This window comes from Scleropages formosus, chromosome 2, assembly GCF_900964775.1.
Source record: "Scleropages formosus chromosome 2, fSclFor1.1, whole genome shotgun sequence".
Classification (NCBI taxonomy): domain Eukaryota; kingdom Metazoa; phylum Chordata; class Actinopteri; order Osteoglossiformes; family Osteoglossidae; genus Scleropages; species Scleropages formosus.
In genome coordinates, this window is record NC_041807.1 from 31,766,197 (window position 1) to 31,788,829 (window position 22,633).

Consider the following 22,633-nt stretch of genomic DNA (forward strand, 5'->3'; position numbering starts at 1 on the left):
GGTTACTTAGGTTTTAAACTTGTATAATGACTGCTTATGTAATTGATGTTAAATGGAATAAAACCTATACATTTTTTGGTATATAGCACCGGGCAGGCACGGACATGCTTGCAAAGGAAAATAACTTATTCCTTTCAGGCTTTGCACAGTTAATTAGAGTGAATGTAATTCACACTTTGTGTTTGTTTATTCTTAGTATGTATGTGCATCTGTACACCAAGGTGAGCACTCAGTGGAGCCTACATCTGTGTGTGTACTATCTGTGTTGTCATGTGTACCAGGAGTGAAGAATGCTGACGAGGCAGAGCTTCGGCAGGTTGCCTCCGAACCCCTAGAGCTCAATGTCTACAATGTCAATGACTTTCCTCTGCTGAGCAAGCTGGTACCCCGACTGGCACGCATCCTTTGCGGGAAAATTGAGGACCGCAGCAAGGCCAAGAGTGAGCTCCTCCATCAAAACAACTATTCCCCATCTCAAAATTTATTCTCAACAGACCTTGAACCCAAAACATTTACATACTGACAGAACTGGAATGTTCAGCTTGAAGCTTTTGTTTATCAGTGAATTTCAGTGCACTAAAAAGCTTGGCTCAATGGACATGTGGCTGATATCTGATGTCATAGTGCTGGTTTGGTCAGGAAGATGGTGATTCTGAGATGATTTTAGACATACTATTCTGGTTTCAGAGGAGGGCACAGTGGTGCAGCGGGTTTGGCTGAATCCTGCTCTCTGGTAGGTCTGGGGTTTGAGCCCTGCTTGGGGTGCCTTGCAATGGACTGGTGTCTCGTCCTGGGTGTGTCCCCTCCGCCTCCAGCCCTGTGCCCTGTATTGCCAGGCTAGGCTCCGGTTCACCGTAACCCCACTCGGGTCAAGTGGTTGTAGACTGTGTGTGTATGTCTGTGTGTCTGTGTTTGTTTGTTCTGGATTCATATATATATACACAAATAGGTTTGGGAATTCCTGACATTCAGGATTTCAAGGGTTTCTGGCCCTTCACAGCACAGTTTCTTTTCAGTGGTAATGATGAGTAAGAACTCATGCTCTGTGAATATTTCCTCAGGGGTTTAGTAGGGTGTGCCTTCTGCCATCTTCTGTAAATATCAGCCACAGTTGTGTTTGGTCGGTGTTTTAACATGCAGTGTTCTTTAGAATTTCTTTTTGTGACTCAGCTGAAGGGAAGGGGTTTGATGCTAGTGACTGGATGTGTTGAATGTCTGGTCAAAGGGAAGAGACTGTTGTTGAAGAAGTGGGTATTAAATAAATGCATAATGCTTCTAGTTTCTGCAAAAACTACACAGAAAATATAATTCTTTGATGGTGTCATTTTTCAAATCTTTTTGAAAATCTTTTAAGCAAATGGCAAAATAGTAAAATTGGCTGTGAATGTTTAGAGATTTTTTTAGTTCCTGAAACAGCTAAGTGTGATGCATAATTTACAAAATTAAAATCTGTTGCTCTTTCAGTGGTGTCTCTGTGGTATTATGCAGGAATGGAGCGGCCAACTGAGGACCCTGCCATGTCCTACCCAAGCCCCACAGATCTGGTGCTGTCAGAACTGGCTTCTAGGGAGGTCAGGCTGAGCTGGACTGCCCCTTCCAGATCCCCAAAGCAGTATCGAGTTGTGTTCCACAGCATGGAGGGCCAAAACCCTCAGGAGGTGGGATATGCTCCAGTTGGCCTAACTAAGTGTACCTGAAAGTGCTTGGCATTTGCTAGTCCTGCTCACTTTATATTCACTAGCTCACCAAAAAAGCTTAACCGTTTACTTTAATCTGTTTTGATCTTGATGTTGAGTTAAGACATAAAATGTTTGATGGGTATGTCCAAGTCCAGACTGTACCAGTCTTTTGGTCACTTAAGGTACTGAGTGTAGATCTCTGGGCACAGGTGGTAGTGAATGGGAAGGAGTCCAGTGTGCTACTGAAGGGACTCTCCTCTCAGACCCAATATCACCTATCAATCTTTCCTGTATACGAGAACAATGTTGGCCCTGCACTGAGAGGGACCTTTGCCACACGTGAGTCTCTCACGCATTCATTATTCTTCAAGTAGCTGTGGCCTTGTGCAAGGTGACTAATGATATTGTTATAATGCATTTGCTATTCTGAGTGTACAGGTAGCACATTATAGTTTTTTTTACGATGGTTTGTGGTTGAAGCATAGTACTGTAAAGATCACAAACAAAATTGGGCATGAACAGAAACAATCATAGGCTCAAAATTAACTATATCAAACTGTTAAACTATTAATAAGATCCCAGTGAAACAGATGTAAAGTAAGTACATGTTGAGTAAAGGCCATAGATTAACACAATATTGAAGAGGCTAAGGGGGGCGTAGTGGTGCAGTGGGCTTGGCCGGGTCCTGCTCTGTGGTGGGTCTGGGGTTCAAGTCCTGCTTGGGGTGCCTTGCGACGGACTGGTGTCCCGCTCTGAGTGTGTCCCCTCCCTCTCCAGCCTTGTGCCCTGTTTTGCAGGGTTAGGCTCCGGTTTGCTGTGACCCTGCTTGGGACAAGTGGTTCTAGTGTATGTGTATATGTGTGAGTAGAGGCTAAACAGTTTGAAGGTGTTATGTAAAAAGATGGTCTTCAAGAGTCCACTGCTTCTTAACCTCTTTTGTGTTTTTCTTTATATGAATTACTGTTGTCCACTATCCGTCATCCTGCTCCCTGTGTATCAGTGCCCTTGGAGACACCCCAGGCCCTGGTGGTCACCCCAGCCTCACCCGGCAGCCTGCGTGTACGCTGGGGTGCTGCTGCTGGGGCGACAGAGTATATGGTCCTCTACTCTGCTCTCAGCCATGGGGAACCTGAGGATGCCAAGGAGGTGGGCAGTACTCACCAACTGACCTTTGTATTACAGCTGTACTTATTCTGTACTTGTTAACTTTCTGCATATGACATTTTTATGTTAAATTTGTATTCATTTTAAAGAGTGTTTTTTTTTTTTTTTGGCTCGGTTCATTTTCTTTACCAGTGAACTCTGGGTATACTTGTAAAAGGTTGAAACATGCTGTACATGATAGTAATATAATACAGTACTTGTATTATAATAATACAAATATAATTATAGAAATATACAATAAAATTATATATATATATATATATATATATATATATATATATATATATATATATATAATGTAACATGTTCTGAGTTCTCTGACTGTCAACTGGCATTATTGTTACTACTGTTACCATTATTTATTGTTATTGCTGTCATTGCTGCTATTGTTATTTACTGTCATTGACACTGTTTTGTTTGTGCAGTATTTCTATTGTCCTTGCCCATAGTCTGTGGAGAAGCATTCAGGAAGATTTTCATGATACATGTACATGGTACTTCTATCTATGAGAATAAACTTGAAACTTAACTGAAACATCATAATAATAATAATAATAATAATAATAATATTGTGGGCTTATTTTCTTTAAGTGTAATTAATGATCTGTTTATTTGTTTCGGTTAAATTTGATTTCTTTACAATTTATTTATGTGATGTATAGATTCATGCATGGTTACATTTGTGCTTTATGTTCAGGTAAAGTTTGGGGCAGACCAGACAGATGTGGAGCTGGGGGGTCTCATGCCATTGACGGATTACTCTGTGACACTTTATGCTCTATATGATGAGGACCCGAGTGACCCTGTCACTGCCGTTGCCACAACTTGTAAGAGACCATTTCACTCAAACCCATTATGTAGCGTTGTATGAATAAATGAATATGAACCAGCTATCTAAATACAGATGTGGATTACAAAATCAGTATTACTAGAAAGTGCAGTAGGGTTGTTGCTACCATTCATGTACCAACCAACCAGTGTCAACAACTGCTTGTCCCAAGTGGGATCATGACAAGCTGGAGCCTATCCTGGAATCACAAGGCGCAAAGGGAGGGGAAACACTTTGGGCGGGACACCCATCCATTGCAGGGCACCCCAAGCAGGACTTGAATCCTGCACCCACTACACAGTCGGCACTGGCCAAGCCCACTGCACCAAAACACCCCCCCCACCATTCATGTACAGTTTTGCAAAAGCAAAATATGGTGCAAATGAAAAAAACAACTGTAAGGCAGCTCACTGTAAGGACAGGCAAGACAAAGGAACTCTAAACTGCTTTAAATTAAAATTTACAATTTTTCTGCTTTACCTTTTCTCCCTGTTTCTTCATTGACACTCCCAACCATTAAAAAAGATGCATTTCCATTTTCAATGTGTTTTTATGCAGTAGCAATGATGAATCATGATGATAGAATGATGATGGAAATGGTACTATTAACTGTGAGTACTAACAGTGCTCTCTTTCCCTGCAGTCCCACTGCCAGCTCCTCTTAGCCTGCACTTCCCCTTGGTCACCCACAGCACAGTTCAAGTCAGCTGGACCCCAGGGTCTATGGACACCCCTGGCTACCAGATCATGTACAGCACCAACCATGGCAGCGATGTCAAGCAGGTCTGCAGCACGCCTGTTTCCCATTGCCCTTGCGGTACTATAAGATGGTTACCCTTCAGTACAGCCACATAGCAGCAGAGCCAGAATGCCCTTTCAAAGGGCTGCTATGTTGATCTGCTGAAGACTGTCTGATCGTTCTTCAGTGATTCTTCCATTTCTTTTATTAAAGTATAATCCATATTAATACGTACTTATTACTGGCCTGTTACTGAACTACTAATATGCACAAAGTGTGATCTGACAGGAACAGCTGATAGAATTGGGGTGAGGGAAATGGATATGTAACTGGTTCATGTCCAGGAAACACCTGAATATTTTAGCCTTTTAGACTCATCATAAACTCATCTAGACTCATCTATCCATTACATCCTTAGCCCTTTAACAATGATGTATTAAACATTAAATGAAATTTAAATGACTTGTATTTAGTTTTAATTAGTCAGATAAAGGGAGTATATTTTGTTAACTAAAATTCGCCTTTCAGAGTTTAGTTTGGTTAACACAGCTGAAAAAATTACACTGAGTTCACAACATTTGCATTTAGTTAAACATTATTTAAAATGCGGTGGCGCTGTGGGTTGGACCGGGTCCTGCTCTCTGGTGGGTCCGGGGTTCGAGTCCCACATGGGGTGCCTTGCGGTGGACTGGCATCCCATCCTGGGTGTGTCCCCTCCTTCTCCAGCTTACGCCCCGAGTTGCTGGATTAGGCTCTGGCTCCCCGTGACCCTGTCTGGGACAGGTGGTTCAGATGATGTGTGTATTTAAAATGTGAAATGAATTCAGTCAAAATCCCAGTTAAAAACATGAAGGTTGGATTTGACTAGCTTTGAAGTAAACTCTCCTCTGCAAATTATGGTGTATCATAATTATTCAAATCAGATAATAGTCATAGCAATTCCCATGGAGACCTGTAAATTCCTTGCGTTGTTCAGGTACATTATATTAAACTCACTAACTGTAGTGACATAATGTGATATAAACCCCCCCTTGTTTCTAGATGGAGGTATCAGGTGCGAATTCAGTGCTGCTACAGAACCTCTCATCCCTCTCCAGATACCTGGTATCTGTGCGCTCAAAGTACGAGCAAGGATTGTCGGTGCCCATCACCGCCAATGTCACCACATGTAAGCCCCCCCATGCACTGTTTATTACGCTAGCGATAGTGTACTTAGTGAGGTGAAACACACACTGACACTAGGTATTTTCCATTTCCTTTGATAATTTCTGTGTAACAATATCACTAGATTACTTTGGCATGTCATTTTCAGTCCTGCAAGCTGTAAAAAGTTAATTTGAAACTCTATATCTGGGATTATCTTTGAGGATTGACAAGTATATAAAAACATTTTTTGTTTGTTCTCAGGAGTCATTTGTATTGAACATAGCTAAATGACTTGAACAAATAGTTTGTTTATAATATTCAGAGGGCAGATTCCCTAAGTCTGCTGGTGCGGGTGTATCCAGGTGAAGTAGAGTCTTCCAGCTGAATGTTTCCGCATGGCAACAAGTAAAAGGTTTAAAACAAAAAATGTCATTTACAACCTCAAGCCCAAATCATATGTGCCTTTGTCTGACTATATTTGTCTCTGTCTTTCTTTTTTTCTCAATGAATCCATCACAGTGAAAGTGCCTGCTCCATCCAACCTGAGAGTGACAAACTTCTCCGGAAGTGACATCACCGTGCGCTGGGATTCAGCAGCTGACGATGTTCTTTCTTACCTGATCAAATGGATTTCCCTTAGTGGAGGTGAACTCCGCCAGGTCTGTAGAGTCAGGGTTATAGCACACATTGCAGCTCCTCCTATTGTTTCAAGCCTTCTTTTATATCAGTGTGTTCACTTACTGTGAATACAGCGTAACTATACATTTTAAAAATGTTTGAACATTGCATTTTGAAGGTTTTTGTGCACCTAAATCCAACCTTTGACCTAAACACACACTTTACGTAAATATACCTAAATTGTTTAATTTTCTCAAAGAAGAAGCAAAGCTTATTTTTATAAATTCACATTTTTTGTGCTTTGTTTATGGGAGGTGCGGTAGTGCAGCGGGCTTGGCCGGGTCCTGCTCTCTGGTGGGGCTGGAGTTCAAGTCCTGCTTGGGGTGCCATGCAATGGACTGGTGCCCCGTCCTGGGTGTGTCCCTTCCCCCTCCAGCCTTGCGTCCTGTGTTGCTGGGTTGGACTCTGGTTCGCTGCAACCCCACTTGGGTCAAGCGGTTTCAGACTGTGTGTGTGTGTGCTTTGTTTGCAATTTGTTCTTAATTTGTAAGTATAGGTGATGGTCCAAGTAATAAAAAATAATGGGGAAAACGCCCACTATTTAGGTTCAAACCTGCTTCAGTTTGTCACACAGCTCTGAATTATGATTAGTAGAATACTCAACCATGCTTCAATCCTTTACTTCTCAGTGACTATAGAAATGGAAATGAAATCCACATCATTAGCTCTAGAATGTACCATAAAAGTACAATATTTACATCTAGTGACTGAAGAGGCAACAGAAGGTATTTGACTTTGCACTGGAGTTTATTAGCTGTCTCACATGAAATAGAAATGTAAGTTTTGAAATGCTAGTTGTCAGACCTATTTATAATTTCTATGTAGTTGTAACTGGGGTTCAGCTTAATGTGATATAAGTAGCAGTCATTGCAGTCTTGACTGAAGACTGAAATCTTTTTCATTGTCCATTATTTTAAGTATATGTGCTGTGCTATTTGGATGTTCTGTGCTATAATATGTGACTTTCTGTGTGCTGCTCTGTACTGCAGCTCACTGTGATTGGAAACAGTGAGGATGCCATACTGGAGGGAGTGGAAGATGATAAGGAGTACCAGATCTCCATGTCTGCACTATACACTGACGGGGCACAGAGCGAGGCAGTGGCAATTCGGTACAGCACTTGTGAGTAACATCATACACATGCAACATATATGTAACATTCACAGATGTAACACGCACTAGTGGAAATGAGACAGCTGCACTGCTTAGGCTGTAGAACTAAGGAGTGGTACATCTTGTACAATCATGGACCATGTCACCAGGGAATCCTCAGAGCTGGTTTTTGTGCCGTAGTGTCCGGTGGAGGACCCTCCAGCGTGACCATCTCTGAGGAGACACCCAACAGCCTGCTGCTTTCCTGGGTTCCTCCAAATGCCCACGTGCTCCAGTACCATGTCTCTTACAGTGCCCTGACAGAAGACTCACAGGAGCAGACTGTGAGTATAATATGACTCCAAGGGGGTAGTATGTAATGGTATGGTATCCAACAGCACAGTACAGGGATGACAGGAGCAGCTAAATTAAACTGCAGCAGCCACTGACTCTTCTGCAGCCATTCTTGGCAACATGTAAGTTAAACCAATAAATTAGTCCATCTTTCAGTATTGTACTGAGGACAGTATGTATTACTCATCATTTAGAACATTTTCTAAAAATAGATCATTAAAGGTTGGCTGCAACAAAGGATGCATTTGGAGACAGCATTTTTAACGCATAGTTGGTATGTTGTAACTAATATAATGTAAGTGAAAACGGCCTGGTCAAGGTGCAGGGTTGGATGGGCACCTTGTGGTGGCAGTTTTGAACTGCAAGTGATGCAGTAGTGTGTCAGATAAGAAAAGGGCCAGGTACCAAACACCATAGGGGTCTTAACACAGGAAGACAAGGCAAGCATGTAAAAGCACAGTGGAGGATAGCCTTTTAAAACATTTTAACACAGTGCCGCAGTACAACATGATCAATTAGTATACATAATTCCAGTTAAAAGCATCAGTCCACTTGCTAGAAGCTAGCAACATGTTTCAGCAGGAGCCAACCAACATGTCTTCCCCAATTCTTTTGCAGCAGTTACCAGAGATGTTAGACATTTGTGCTTTGCTTTTCTTTTACTCTTTTGTCCCAGTTTACTCTTTTTTTATCCAGTATCTCCTATGCCAGTACAGCATAGGTTGCCCTTGTGGACTCAAACTTTTCACTGTTACTGTAAGTGAAAAGACATACCAGAACCCATTACTTAACAATTTTATCTGTTTTTCTTTAAGAACCATCTATTTTCAGAGTGCATCTTCACAACATAAGATATTTTAATGGCACCAAGAGAGACACTAATGTGTAATTAGAGATTAAACTGAAAAGTAGTTATTTTGCACTGTGTTGGTGGAGATTGGCAGTGGGTGGTGTACAGCAGCTGTAGTTCACTGCAGGGTCATTGGGCAAGTGCTGTGCAGTCACTGTACTGTCAATGTAAGGTCAGTGTGTGTTGTCCCCTGGCAGGTGCTGGTGCCAGGCAATGAAAATCACGTACGTCTGCAAACCCTGTTCCCCGACACACGATACAGTGTCCTAGTCACTGCAGAGTACAAGAACCGTGAAGGGGGCAGTGCCTCAGCACAGGGTAAAACTGGTGAGTCAGGATGGACACGAGACATTTATGCCATTTTTGGACTGTAGTAGAGTGAGTCTGAAGTCCTGTTGGTTCCTTAAAGTTCCCGGTACATGGCTGATCAGTGTGTATTTATTCCCCATTCCTGTACCCCAGCCAGCCTCCGTGTCAGCTCTGTCACTGTCCTCCGGTCTGATCATTCCAGTCTTTGTGTGTCGTGGAGACCCCTACTAGCTGTCACTGAGTATCGTGTTGTCATCCAGTCCTTAAAAGGTACCCCTTCCTACTTTTTTTTTAATCTACCTGGTAGCAGTCATATATGTTCCTATTTCCCAGTTCACATCTGTACTGTTAGTCCCCCCTTCTCTCACAGTGCACTATAGACTCACAGTTATCTCATAGTTCTTTTGTGAAATATATGAATATACAGTTATATGCTTCAATTTCTGTAACAGTCTGTATGAATTCAAACATGATTCTTTTCACTTGTTAGATTTCCTAAATATCTCTGGGGCATGGACAGCTGATGAACGACCGTAAATTAAATTATTAAAGACATACTGTTTCTAAAGGAGAATTATTTCTGCATAATTTGTATCTGTATGTTTTGTTATGTCTGCTCTTGTGTCTATCCATCTTTCTGTGCCATCGATGAGTCCAGACAAGCAGATGAAGGAGCAGACTGTTGATGCCTCCAGCAACTCCCATTGTTTTTTTGACCTGCTGCCGGAAGCAGTGTATCGTGTCAGTGTACACTCCCGCCTTGGCCCAGTGGAAGGTGCAGCAGTCACAATTTTACATTCCACAGGTTTGTTCCAGAGCTTTTTATTTAAGTGGGTATTCATTTATTTGTCCATTCCTTCATCATTTTTTCACGTCTTATTGAATGTGCTTTTTTTTTTTTGCACATTATTCTTTCTGTATTACTCTGACAATTCTAGTAAGTAATATTCTTGCTGTTACAGTGACATTGTGATTGTGTTTCCACAGCTTCTGCACCAGCTAAACTGTCTCCTCAACCCAGGCTGCCTCCAACTCACAATGAAGGTAAACTTTTCACGTTACAGACCAATCCAAAAAGAAAACCATCAAGGTGGGCGCCCTACTAATCAATAATTAATTTGATTAATCTTTTAGTCTGTTTTTTTTTTTAAATAGGGTGGTAGCTGTACTTTTAAAGTTTTTTTCTGCATTATAGTGTGTCCAGAGGTAACTATCAGAAACAGTGTCGTTAAAGGTAGGAGATATTTCTTTGAATTTTAATATACTGTGTATACACTGTAAATTTCACATTAAAAGTTTGTTATAGCCACTGTAGAGTGTGTGCTTGTGTTGTCCAGGCTTTGACATGATGGAGGCCTTTGGCCTAACACAGAGAGCTCACTCATCAGTGGAGGGCGTGTCTATTGAGCCCTTCATCTTCAGTACCCTCCCCAGCTACACTCTGTTCCAGGATGTCCAGCTCACTCAGAGCACACGGTGAGGACACTGTCTTCCTCCTTCAGTTGATCTACAGAATCTTCTTCAGGTTGCTACAACATTTACATTTACTTTTGTACCTCACCCCTTTTCTCCAAAGCATGTTACAGTGTTAAGCTACTTACAGTGATTTACCCGTTTTTACAGCTAGGTGATTTTTACTGTATCAAGTAAAGGTAAGTATGTCGCTAAAGAGTGCTACAGAGGAGGAGGGATTTGAATCTGTTCCTTTCAGTATAAGGTAAAAGCTCTAACCAGTATACTGCCTGTTACTTCTAGGCCTCATCTCTCCTTCTGCTTAGCCCTATATCCCCAACCACAGGCCTTTGATCCTTGCTCTTCTCTATATATACATACAAGAATCTGGTCTATATTTTCACCTATAATTACTGCTGCGGGTTGCCAATATATCTTTATGTATGTAGATGTAAAACATAGATACAGTATAACCCAAAAAGATAATCAGGATGATACTGGCTGCCTATTGGTGTGATTGTTTCAAGCTCAGCAGTAAATTCTTTACTGTTGTTTTCTAATGCTGATATACATGGGAAGGGAGCAAGGAAGCTTGCAGTGAAGAGTGGTGCAGAAAGGAGCAAAACAAATGAGGGGGTGATGAGTGAATAGGTATGTCACTGGCCTATAGCCTTACCTGGTCTCTGTCCATCTGGCAGGTTCATCCACCCTGCAGGACTGTCTGCGGAGCACATCATCAGCATTGCATTCCGCCTGCTGCAGGACACACCACAGGAGCCCTTCACCCTCTGGCAGCTCACAGACATCGACTTCGAGCCCAAAATGGGAGTGGCACTAGATCGTGAGTTTGAGGGTTGAGGGTGTGGGAGCCTGGGGTAATGGGGTGTGCTCAGTAAAGAGAGGCCAGGTAGGGGGAGAATTTAGACTGTGCAGGAATAGAATGGAATGTTGTGCAAAACATACTGCATACCTGAGCAAATGAAGTTGCAACTATTTAAACACAAACCTAAGGCTTTATGACTTCATTTTTTAAGTTTCCTGAGAAAATTCATCTAGGAAATTTCATGACAATCAGTACCACAGATTTAATTTAAAGAGGGTAAACCTTTGAAGGCTACCCCTCATTTCCATCTGCGCTTACTTAATCCTCTTGATGGTGTTTTCACATTCAATAACATTCTAAATAATTTCATAGCATGTGCTTTTCTTCTAATCCTCAAAAATATGGTTACTGTTTAGAAACTAATGAGTCCTGAATCTATTACTAAAAGCTCATTGCTCAAGAATTCAATGGTGATGTCTTGTCAAAGATTTTGAATCTGCAACCTTCAGGACCAAACTTTTAGCCACATCTACAATTTTCCCTCACATACTGTTGTTCAGGATTACCAATGAATGTAAAAGAAAGCACAACTTTATAACTAAATTTGCAAGATGTTATTAATTATACACCAGAAAGAATAACTGTTGTGGTGTGATTGAATTTTCTTAATTTTCTCTCAGCTGTAAAGAAACAGCTGCTGTATTTCAGCCTGGATTACCGAGGAGAAGTGCAAGAGCTGATGTTTGATCAGCCCCAGGTGCAGCGTCTGTTCTATGGGAGCTTCCACAAGGTGTGTGAATGGAAGGAGCTCTGGCCTGTGGCTTCCTGCTGTCTAAATCATTGCACACTGTCGATACACTACCATACTGCGCCTGCAAAACTTTAGCACCCCAAGGCTCGTGTGAAATATTTCGCCCTGCTTTGTGACCAGTGGAATTTAATAAAACCATTACTATAGTATCCTATACTATAGCAAAATTGTAATAGTAAAAATGGAGTCTGGCAAGGCAATTGAGAATCACAAGTTATGTTTTTGGTCATAACCCAGCAATAAGAAACAGTCCTGCATATCCTGCTTCTTCTGAATCAATGTGAATTAAACATTGTAGATGGATGTGGGTCCTGTTTTTTGTGTGTACCATCTGCGTATCAGAATGAATCTTGTCATTATCTGAACATATCATTTGACAAAGTTTTCCATATATAGGATTTTGTTCTCTTCTACTCTTGTCTTGGTCTGGAATTTGCTTGACTTCAATATCTGTCATGAGAAGAAAATTGCAATGATAACAGTAATGAAGCAGCTTCAGGTGATTATGCTGTAAGTCATGCATGTCCCTCCTGTTAGGTGCACCTGTCTGTCAGTCAGGTGAGCGTCTCTCTGTCTGTGGACTGCCAGCACGTGGGGGAGAGGCCAGCCCGGCCCCTAGGGAATCTCCCCACTGACGGCTTTGAGATGCTGGGCAAGCTGCTCAGGACCCGTGGGCCACGCAGCGGTTCTGCTACAGTATGTTAGCCTTCTTTCGAGGACTGCATCCTTTTTATATTTGACCAGTATGGGCACTCTAAACTGCAGCTTCAACCCAGAACAGCTGTTCTTAAATGCAAAACAACTGCATTTCAAATTTAAACAGGATTCTTTCCTTGAAAAACCTAACTTCAACATTCAATAAAGTTTATCAGTTCCATCTTTTGATTGCGTGATTCCGTAGGACCATGGAAACATAACTGATCTAAAAAATGAGAAATCTCAGTCCAGCTTTGCAATAGAAGTGATCATTTTGTGAGTCCGGTGTTGTAATATCACCGACATCCGGGCCTCTAGTTTCAGCTGCAGTCGTTTGAGATTGTATGCAACACCACCTGGGTCTTAGAAGACACCTGCTGTGACATCCCAGCACAGGTAAGCATTTGGACATTGAGACATGCTTTGCAGGTCCCTTTTCCATCTCTACACTGTGTGTATACAGGAAATAGTTTCACTGTACCTGGTAGTGTCAGACAAACACGATGTGCTGTAATAATTGTTTGTTTGCACCTAAGTTCTTTGTCTGTTGTGAAATGCACCTTCGTTTATCCTTACATCAATTTCAAGAAAAGCATTTGCCAAATGTGTAAAAATAAATATAAATGTAATGCTTCTAAACTTAAGGGGGGTGCGGTGGCGCAGTGGGTTGGACCACGGTCCTGCTCTCCGGTGGGTCTGGGGTTCAAGTCCCGCTTGGGGTGCCTTGTGACGGACTGGCGTCCCGTCCTGGGTGTGTCCCCTCCCCCTCCAGCCTTACGCCCTGAGTTGCCGGGTTAGGCTCCGGTTCCCCGTGACCCTGTATGGGACAAGCGGTTCTGAAAATGTGTGTGTGTGTGTGCTTCTAAACTTAATCATTGTTCTAACCCTTATTGGATTCTCACTCTATTAGGTATTGTTATCTACTTCTTCATAGATATCATCAATACTATTCGTCTAATGTATAGTGTTGTCGGACTGCACTTTTGTCACAAACCCTGTGTAAGTCTACCTTTAAAAACAACTTCAACAAGATCAATGAAAAGTAATGGAAATAAATTGGAAATGACCAAACCACACTGAAAAGACTGTATAAACGAGGAGAGACACATATGATTACGATGGAGTTTTTGATAAGGCTGCTGGTGCTCTCTCCATTAGCGAGATGAAGAAAGCTGCCCCACGCCTGTCTACACATGCACATGCACCTCTGATGTTCCTGGCCCCCCTGGCTCAGCCGGTCCTCCAGTGAGTCATTGCTTTGTCATTAAAGATGGCTAACAACAAGATGGCTTCCCTTTTATTTCTGTCCTCTTGGGCTGTATTCCAAACTGCTTACTTTCATCCTCCCATTCTGATACACATACTCTGGAGAATACTTGTAGTGCATTCTCTGGAGTGTCCAGTAGCTCTGAAAATTTGGTACACTGTTGGATGCACTTTATTATAACTTAAAGCCTTTGCCTTTTGCCTAGTGAGGATCTAGTAGTTCAGCAGATCTGTTCAGATTAATGTGACTATTGTAGTTCTCTTTATTTAACTCTTTGTTCTGTTTTGTGTTAATAGTATTTTACAATAAGGTTGTACCATCACGGTATAGTTAACAAGGTAGATCGTAGATGATGTTATACATTGCACTGAATAGCTTTCTGTGAAATGCAATTCCATGGTAAAAGCTGGGCAGTAGGAAACATAGTTAGAGCTGTCACCTCGCAGAAATAGGAACCAGGTTCAAATTTCACCTCATGGTAGTACCTTTGAGCTTGGTACTTACCCTGAATTGATTAACTGAACAATAAAAAATTAACCAATCTCTTTAAATAGGTAAATCATTGTATGCAGACTAACATTGCTTTGGAGAAAAGTGTCAGCTAAATTAATAAATAATAAAAATAATTTTAAATTATATAAATATTTATTTCTCTTCATTAATTATGTTTGCACTCATTTGGAGATATTCAAGTGAATGTCATGAAGCTGTTTAAGATTGTCAATTAGTGTGATGGAAACCGTCAACTAACTGTCAGCTTTGTAGCATATGTAAATGCTAAATTAAGTAATCCTGCATTGATTTGTAGAAGTTTTTTGATGACGCATGCATTGATACATGCTCCAGATTAAAGGCAAAGTCTCTGTACTTTATCCTTCTGTCATACCACCAGACTTAATGCAACGATGGCTTTGGTACTTTAGACTTGTGCCTCAAATGCAGACATCTAGGGTAGCATGTTTGAAAGACCATAATGCATTGCTTCACTGTTTTGCTGCATTGACAGAACTTTGAAATTTATAGTGTCTTTGATGCTAATCTAGAAATACATTTGTAACCCATCAAATTTAATTGCATATGTTTTGGAGGGACAATTTAGAAAATCTTTCACTTTTCATGTCATGATTATGCTGCATTTTCGTGTCCCATTGCAGACATACTATAAAAAACCAGCAGACATTGTAAATGTCACCAACAAAAATGACTGGACAGTGCAAGATAAACAACTAGAAAATTTATATCTATTTCAAAGTGGCATTGATCTAAGTATCATTGATTTTTTTGCATAATGTGTTTGTTAGTGCAGTAACTACTTTCTTTTGTCTGTACCTTAGGGCAGACCAGGTACCCGGGGTGAGAAGGGGGAAAGGGGGGAGCAGGGCCAGAAGGTGAGGGGTCATGGCACCTTCCAGGTTGCCATACATGTTGAGGAAGCTGTTTCCAAATTACAGTGTATTCTAAATTAGGTTTTGTGTAGAATATAGATCCTGATTGCTTCCCAGGCATTCTTACACAAATTACCGCACCACATATACCTGTATACACATGGACATTAGCTTATATAGCTATGTGATATGGGAGGTAGTCTAAACATTGTACTTGACCATAGTCTACCTAGGCTGTGGAAGGATATATGGAGAAGATAAACACTTAGATCCCATTTAATGTCCAATGCTGCATGTTGTACAAGATGTACTGTACAGTATAGTGTCTGAAAGTATGTGATTTACTGTAACTTTTTAACCACTACTCTGCCAGACTTCCTTGTCCCTCCTCCTTTCTTGCGGCAGGGAGAAATGGGACCACCTGGAAAGACAGGGCCAGAAGGTGGATTTGGCCCGCTTGGTTCTCGTGGACCCAGGGGGATGACAGTCCAAGGACGTATGGTAAATTTAGCTAGAATATACAGAGAGAATACAATAATCCCTAGATAGTGCAAAATTTTCTTGTGTGTGCAGTATTGGAGATTGACCCATATCTCAGCTAACTCGCACACGGCAACATCTGTACTCTGACATCTGTCCCATTCTCTTTGGGCTAAAGGGTCCACCAGGACAGCGAGGGGAAAAGGGAGACGTGGGGAAACCAGGGAGTCAGGTGAGCTTGGGAGACAAGCTCATGTAAAATAAACATTCAGAATGTTCTGGTTTTCCTACTGATGTGCTTTACTCCCTCACTTTCCACTCTCTTTGCCTTTGTTTATTTCCAGGGGCTACCAGGTCCTCCTGGACCCAAAGGCAATGAGGGAAACCCAGGTCCCAAGGTGAATGCACTGAGGCCATTCAGTGATAATGGTGCTCTTTAATGTGTTGGCTAATGACAGAGTAAATGATCAACAAGTAAATGCAACACGGAACTTTTTGGTTTTGAAAAATGCCAAGTTATTGTTATAAATGAAATGCCATCTCAATATGAGTTTTTTGTTTATAGAAAATCCCAGTATTTAGGACTTTATAAAGTAAACTTGGAATATTTGTTATTTTTATGGCTCACATTTGCATCATTTATGTTCCTATAACTGAAATTAGTCAGTGAAGTAATTCTATATGTACTGTATGGTTCTTTTCCCACTACATGCTGTATCCTCTTCTGATCTCCAGGGAGCAAGAGGCATGGAAGGCAACATGGGCAGCCCTGGGCCCAATGGCCCTAGGGTGAGTCTATGAACTATCAAGGCACAGCAGAAGAGCTTAACAGCACAAGTCATCCCTTGTTTTAAAAGCCATATTATATTATGCTTTTATTATGAATGCTTTCTTGAATGCAGGGGTTTCAGGGAATGCCTGGCTTTCCAGGACCTATTGGAGAACGAGGACCACTGGGGCCAGTGGGTCCTACTGTAAGTTTTCTTCAGCAGTGGGGAGTCCAAACATGAGAACCTGATATTTAGTATACCAAAAATATGGGGGTGAAACTTTACAGCAGACTGTTGCAGTATGCTTTCTGCTTTATTCTCTGTCTGGTGTAGGAATTGTAAACTGCAGCTTATGCTCTGGCCATGAACATGCAACATAATGTTCATATCACTGTAATAAGTTTCTGTGAAGGGCTAAGACAGTGCTCATTAAACCAGCGTATGATTTGCATGTCTTAAAAATGCCCCAAAATGACTGGACCATTTATTTACTCTTGTGTTCCATTCCACAGGGTCTCCCTGGGAGCAAAGGTGAGAGGGGGGAGAAGGTAAGTGGACCCTGTTGAATCACACACACACACACGCTATCTGAACCGCTTGTCCTATACGGGGTCGCGGGGAACGGGAGCTAAACCCGGTAACTCAGGGCGTAAGGGGACACACCCAGGACGGGACGCCAGTCCGTCGCAAGGCACCCCAAGCGGGACTCGAACCCCAGACCCACTGGAAAACAGGACCCGGTCCAACCCACTGTGCCATCGCACCCCTCTCCCTGTTGAATCGGGTTGCTCTAAATTTGTCCCATTGGACTAAAGAAGCTTGGTCAAGCTGATGTCTCTATTTTAACAGTAGACATACTGTATCTGTCCATCAGAGTTTCAGATGTCTTGTATGGCTCTACCAAAACCACATTTTGTTAAATAAATTAACAGATTTATCAATCAGACGCAGTAATAATAATTTTCTGCCGTCCAAGGACAGATATTTTACAACCATTTTAGATTGGTACACCTTTCACTCTGTGTTTCAGGGGGAGCCGCAATCCCTGGCTACCATTTACCAACTGGTCACTCAGGCCTGTGAGCAGCTAGTGCACGGTATGTGTTACACAGACTTGCTGCTCTCTATGGAACAACATATACCCACTTATACTAAGTCGCTGAGTACTCCTAAAATGAAGTAACTAGTTTTATAGTCTTTTTTAGATATATTAGTGTGGATTAATGTTTTTACTTTTAATTTTAGTATTTGTGGTTTTTAAAATCTTTGTGGTGGGTTTTTCCATCAGAGGAAATTCTAAAACTGGATTCTTTCATAAATGACATGAGCCGTAAGGCAGTGCCATTTGAGGAGCCAGTTGGGCCCCAAGGAGAACCTGGTATACCTGGGGCCAAAGGGCCTCCGGGGAGTCGGGGGTCCCAAGGAAGAATGGGTCCCAGAGGGGAGCCTGGGAAGCCTGGTTACCCTGGAGAACAGGGTAAGACTATGTGATCAATTCCTACATGCACAAGCTTTTCAAATGTCCTTGTTTAGCAGGGTGAGCTGAAGTAAATTTTAGATACCTGGTCACTGATTTCCTGTTTGTATTAATAGGTTGTTGTGGGTCATTAGTAGCAAAAGTCTGTATAAAAAATACAAAGCAATGTTCAGGAAGAGTCCCAAAAATTGCAGTACGATAGACGGAGCTTCATTCCTATACATTTCTATGAGTGAAGGATTTGTTTGTGGTTCTCTTTCTCCTGAAGGGCGAAAGGGACTTCCTGGGGAGAAGGGCAGCCCAGGGGCTAATGTGCAGGGCCCACAGGGAAGCAAGGGACTACCAGGTACACTGCTTTGTTGTGCTCATTCACAGTACAGTTGCTTGGCAGCTCTCTGTCTGATCAGCACTAATTAATGTGGAGGTCTGTGTGTGGACAGGTCCCCGAGGGGAGTCGAAGCCTGTTGCCACTGGGCCCCGAGGGAAGGACGGCATAGCTGGAGCCCCTGGACCAGCTGGGGCCGCGGGACAACCTGGAGAGATGGGGCCCCCTGGGGTGTGTGACAACAGCAGTGGCTGCAACACACGTGGCGATCTAGCAGGTACAGCTAGATTATTGCTCTGTTGTTCACAACACTAAAGAAGCTGGGAAGTACAGCTGATAGTAGGTATTCAGGATGCAGATCCTGCTTTATAGTGAAATGCTTTCTGGAAGCAAGAGGTATATTTCTCAGTGATACAAAAAAACTACTTTAACCCAAATTTTAGTCTAAGAATATTTCCTTAGAAAGGGATAAGTTCTAATTATTATTTTGGGCTTACTGTTTTATATGTATTCATTAACATGTGTTTGTATGCTAATTTTTTACATCCTTCAGAGGAGCCATACTTTGGATACCAGCCCTGAGCACAAATGGACAACTCCATCCTCCGATTGTTCCAGGGTTTTCGGGCCTTTGCTCAGTTTAAACACAGCTCCCGTTTTTCTATTTTTGGTCTGTATTACTTTTGTTCAGTGTGAAGCCACACTTGTCCAGCAAGCACCAGCAAAGTTCAAATCCATATTAATGGTGGCTGCCATAGAACTTCCTGTTGGAGTGCTGGAAGATGGCCTTGTACATACAGCCATGGAAAAGGCTTTGTATGATCAGCTCCAGTCCCTGATGGCTGCAGTTGTGTGCTGTGCAGTGGTGCAGCTAAGAACAAGATGGGTGTCATGTGTTTCAGGTGTAATTCAGTCAGTAGTTGACAGATGTCCATAAAACCCCTGAGGGTCTGGAGTTACCCCCTCCTAAATTAGTATTGGATCAAATGGAAGTGTGCTGCATCTGCTGATGCTGCGTAGCATGTTGTTAAACTCACCATACGTTTTGAGTACTTCCACAGTGTTAGAAATCAAGCTCAACAATCAAAACCATGTCAGAAGTGTTTAGAAGGACCTCATTATGTTAAAACAAACATTCCGTGTTGAAAGCTACACGTTCACTTGTGTTAAGGCATGCTATATTTATTTTGCTTCTTTACGTTTTACTTTTTATTTTATTTTTCCATTTGAAGGGGTGTTGTTCCCAGGAACAAAATATTTGTGATTTAATTGAAATATGACTTGAGTGGGACTACATTCGCACTGAAATATCAAGTTATTTGCTTCACTTTTTTCACATTTATGCACTGTAACATTTTATTTTGAGTGTTATTGGTTTGGTGCCACTCTGTGTGCTGACATTTGTTCCTGTACATCTGTATTAATTAGGCCTAAGTGTTATTAGATCGAAGTCATAAGAGGAGGGGGGACAAGCGGACATTGTACCCCCAGTGTTCAAGTGAGCCTGATATGTTCCTCTAATATTTATGTATAACTTTACTGACTACTGTTGCTGATATTTTTGCTCCCTCAGTATGTGACAATTTGTTAAACCACTATGATAGATTATGGATTCATGGAAGCTGTGGGTGGATTTAGCTGTGAGCAGTGACATACTTCTCTGTTAGTGTTTCTGAAAGATTTATTGAAGGAGTGTTTGTAGTGATAACAAATTATTGTGTGTTGGTTCAATATTTTGGCTATTTATGCCCACGAAATTTAAGTACCTACACCACTGGATAATATTCCTCAGGCTAATTTCTAATTTCTGCAATTCTGAATGAGTGGCACAAAAGAAAAAGGAAGAAACAGACCAACTGTTTCTTCAAACATACATGTAAAATTGTAAGACTATCTTGAAGGAGCTGTAACTTAGAAACAGACAATACCTGTGCTGTTTATGCCAACATTCTGCAAAAGCACTGTCCAGTATGATTCCTTTAGGGTGTTTTGGAACAAAAACCAGTATGCAAAGTGTCAGCAGAAACAGGATAATTGCTCTATTACTGTGGATCTGCCCAGTGCTACTACATACCCTGTTTAAATTTAACCGTTAAAACACTTTTTCAGCAGAAAAACAGAATTTAAAGTTTATTCTAAATGTATATTACTACATATGTCATTGATCTGTCAGTAGTTTATATTTTTAATATATACTTGAATACATCTTAACATTTTTAAAGGGCAGATTGTCTTTGGACATTACAGAACAAATAGATAATGTGTTTCAGTGTTATGTCCAGCAATCAGGCTTTATGAACAGGTAGTGAACCCCAATATACCGGATTCTCTCTGCTGTCTAACTCGTCTGATGGCAATCTTTCTGTCATCTTTTAACAATTATACTCATACAGGTGTTGCTTTGCACCACCCTCCACCTCAAATCAGTGTTATATCCCTGTGTATCCAAACTGCTATTAGATGTACAATAAATAATTTTGGTTAAGAAAAGATGCAGTGTATATGCAGCTGTGTAATATGTGTTTTTGTTTTCATAATGCTGGAATAATACTGTAAAAAATTTAATTCCAGCCTTTATATGAATCAGTATTTCCGCAGGTAAATTTACATTACATTTATTCAAGTAGCAGACACTTTTGTTGAAAGCCACAGCAACTCGGCAAAGTTAACTAACTCAAATCATCCCCACACTTTCTCAATTTCGATTTCCTTCTGACGACTCAAATTTGAATTGGTTATAAAAAGTGCCTATAAAAAGAGTAAAGAACAGCCTTCCTATTTTGTGTTACAACTTAGATTTTTAATTTAAAATTTTTTTCAATATAAAAAAAATAAAAGAAAAAACTGAACAGGTTGTTTTAAATTATAAACAACAAACAATAATTTATTCAATAAACATTTACCTTTCATGTCAGTATTTGATAATAGGAAATTACAGCTTTGGATCTTTTAGGATAATTCTACCAATTGAAATTGCTCATTGTAAGATTGCTCAAAACTCATTTATATTAGTGAAGAGCAATTGTAAACTCCTGCTACATATTCTAGAGAGCTAATCTTAAGCTTTTTCCAGAGCTTTTTAAGACACCCTTGTGTCAGATATAGAGGATATAAGAAGTGGATATATTTGCTGGAAATAAAAAGTAAATCGAAGCATTGCATATTATCTGTCCTTTTTTTTTTAGAATCACAGTATTTACACTAATATTACACTCATGGATTTAGCAGACACTTTTCTCCACAGTGGGGATCGGTGGCGTGGCGGGTTTGCCCAGTGCCAGCTGTGTGGCAGGTCTGCGGTTTGAGTCCTGCTTGGGGTGCCTTGCACCAGACTGGCGTCCCATCCGGAGTGTGTCCCCTCCCTTTTCGGCCTTGCGCCCTCTGTTGTCGCGTTAGGTTCCAGCTTCCCGCGACCCCGCTCAGGACAAGTGGTTGTTGCCATTGGTTGGTTGGTTTTCTCCAAAGTGACCTATAGCTCAGAGTAAATTGTTAATTATTTATTTACCAAATCAGCAGTATCTCAACATGCAAAATGAGCCCAGGTATCAGTAATCCATACACAATAAAAATTTTGACTGCAGTAAAGCTTGTACCACTACACACTTTACAAAAACATATCATACTACTGCAGACCAGCATCATTGTTACTACATTTTAATTATCTAAATTTCACCCAAAAGAAAGACATGACTTTTTTGAGCTCTGAATTTGGGTTACAATGGGATATCCAAAAGGAATGCAGATAAAACAATTAAAAATGACTGGAAATAAAATATTTTCTCCACAAATCCCTATTCAGTGTCAGCTGCTGACTGGCTCATCCCATAAATATTAGTGACCCCCAACAAACACGGAAGCCAAACATACACTCTAAACACTGCAGGAGCGAATGTAATGATCTCAGTCCTGCACTTTTATTCTGTATTTTTTCTTTCTCAGTGCATTTTGCTGCCAACTAACCACTGGACACAGAAACACAGGTTGCTTTCATTCTGCATCAGACAAAAATGTACAGTAATAAAATAGAACATCAATAAATACAATTAAAGGTAGAAAATAAAAAGAAATCTGGAAATGTTCATATCTCTGCAAATTTGTAATGAGGAGGCTGTATGTTGAACCTAAAGGCCTTCATTTGAGTTTGTCAGCTGAAGGTTTCTGGTTTGAATCCTGCTACTTGAAACGTTCTTGTGGGATATCTATCATCTTCTCAATCCTTGATAAAGGTACTTACTTTGAACCACACACACACACACACACACACACACACACACACACATTTTCTGAACCGCTTGTCCCAGGGAACC

The 22,633-nt window shown here is 41.1% G+C and overlaps 1 protein-coding gene across 1 annotated transcript in view; it reads left to right on the forward strand.

Moving 5' to 3' along the window:
- Positions 1-21,007, forward strand: part of slc35h1 (solute carrier family 35 member H1) — a 48,245-nt gene extending 27,238 nt beyond the window's left edge. Inside the window, exons 21-53 of the mRNA XM_018737637.2 lie at positions 282-440; positions 1,489-1,658; positions 1,889-2,018; positions 2,680-2,825; positions 3,541-3,670; positions 4,316-4,455; positions 5,453-5,579; positions 6,077-6,216; positions 7,225-7,357; positions 7,529-7,671; positions 8,729-8,858; positions 8,994-9,110; positions 9,499-9,645; positions 9,828-9,884; positions 10,036-10,074; positions 10,178-10,316; positions 10,991-11,133; positions 11,796-11,905; positions 12,464-12,622; positions 12,941-13,018; positions 13,781-13,867; positions 15,224-15,277; positions 15,680-15,775; positions 15,933-15,986; positions 16,099-16,152; positions 16,490-16,543; positions 16,657-16,728; positions 17,037-17,072; positions 17,555-17,621; positions 17,813-18,001; positions 18,270-18,347; positions 18,442-18,603; positions 18,880-21,007. Of these exons, the coding sequence (XP_018593153.2) occupies positions 282-440; positions 1,489-1,658; positions 1,889-2,018; positions 2,680-2,825; positions 3,541-3,670; positions 4,316-4,455; positions 5,453-5,579; positions 6,077-6,216; positions 7,225-7,357; positions 7,529-7,671; positions 8,729-8,858; positions 8,994-9,110; positions 9,499-9,645; positions 9,828-9,884; positions 10,036-10,074; positions 10,178-10,316; positions 10,991-11,133; positions 11,796-11,905; positions 12,464-12,622; positions 12,941-13,018; positions 13,781-13,867; positions 15,224-15,277; positions 15,680-15,775; positions 15,933-15,986; positions 16,099-16,152; positions 16,490-16,543; positions 16,657-16,728; positions 17,037-17,072; positions 17,555-17,621; positions 17,813-18,001; positions 18,270-18,347; positions 18,442-18,603; positions 18,880-18,908 (3,569 nt within the window). The 3' untranslated portion in view covers positions 18,909-21,007. The remainder of the gene's footprint in view (positions 1-281; positions 441-1,488; positions 1,659-1,888; positions 2,019-2,679; positions 2,826-3,540; positions 3,671-4,315; positions 4,456-5,452; positions 5,580-6,076; positions 6,217-7,224; positions 7,358-7,528; positions 7,672-8,728; positions 8,859-8,993; positions 9,111-9,498; positions 9,646-9,827; positions 9,885-10,035; positions 10,075-10,177; positions 10,317-10,990; positions 11,134-11,795; positions 11,906-12,463; positions 12,623-12,940; positions 13,019-13,780; positions 13,868-15,223; positions 15,278-15,679; positions 15,776-15,932; positions 15,987-16,098; positions 16,153-16,489; positions 16,544-16,656; positions 16,729-17,036; positions 17,073-17,554; positions 17,622-17,812; positions 18,002-18,269; positions 18,348-18,441; positions 18,604-18,879) is intronic.
- The last annotated feature ends 1,626 nt before the right edge of the window (positions 21,008-22,633 follow it).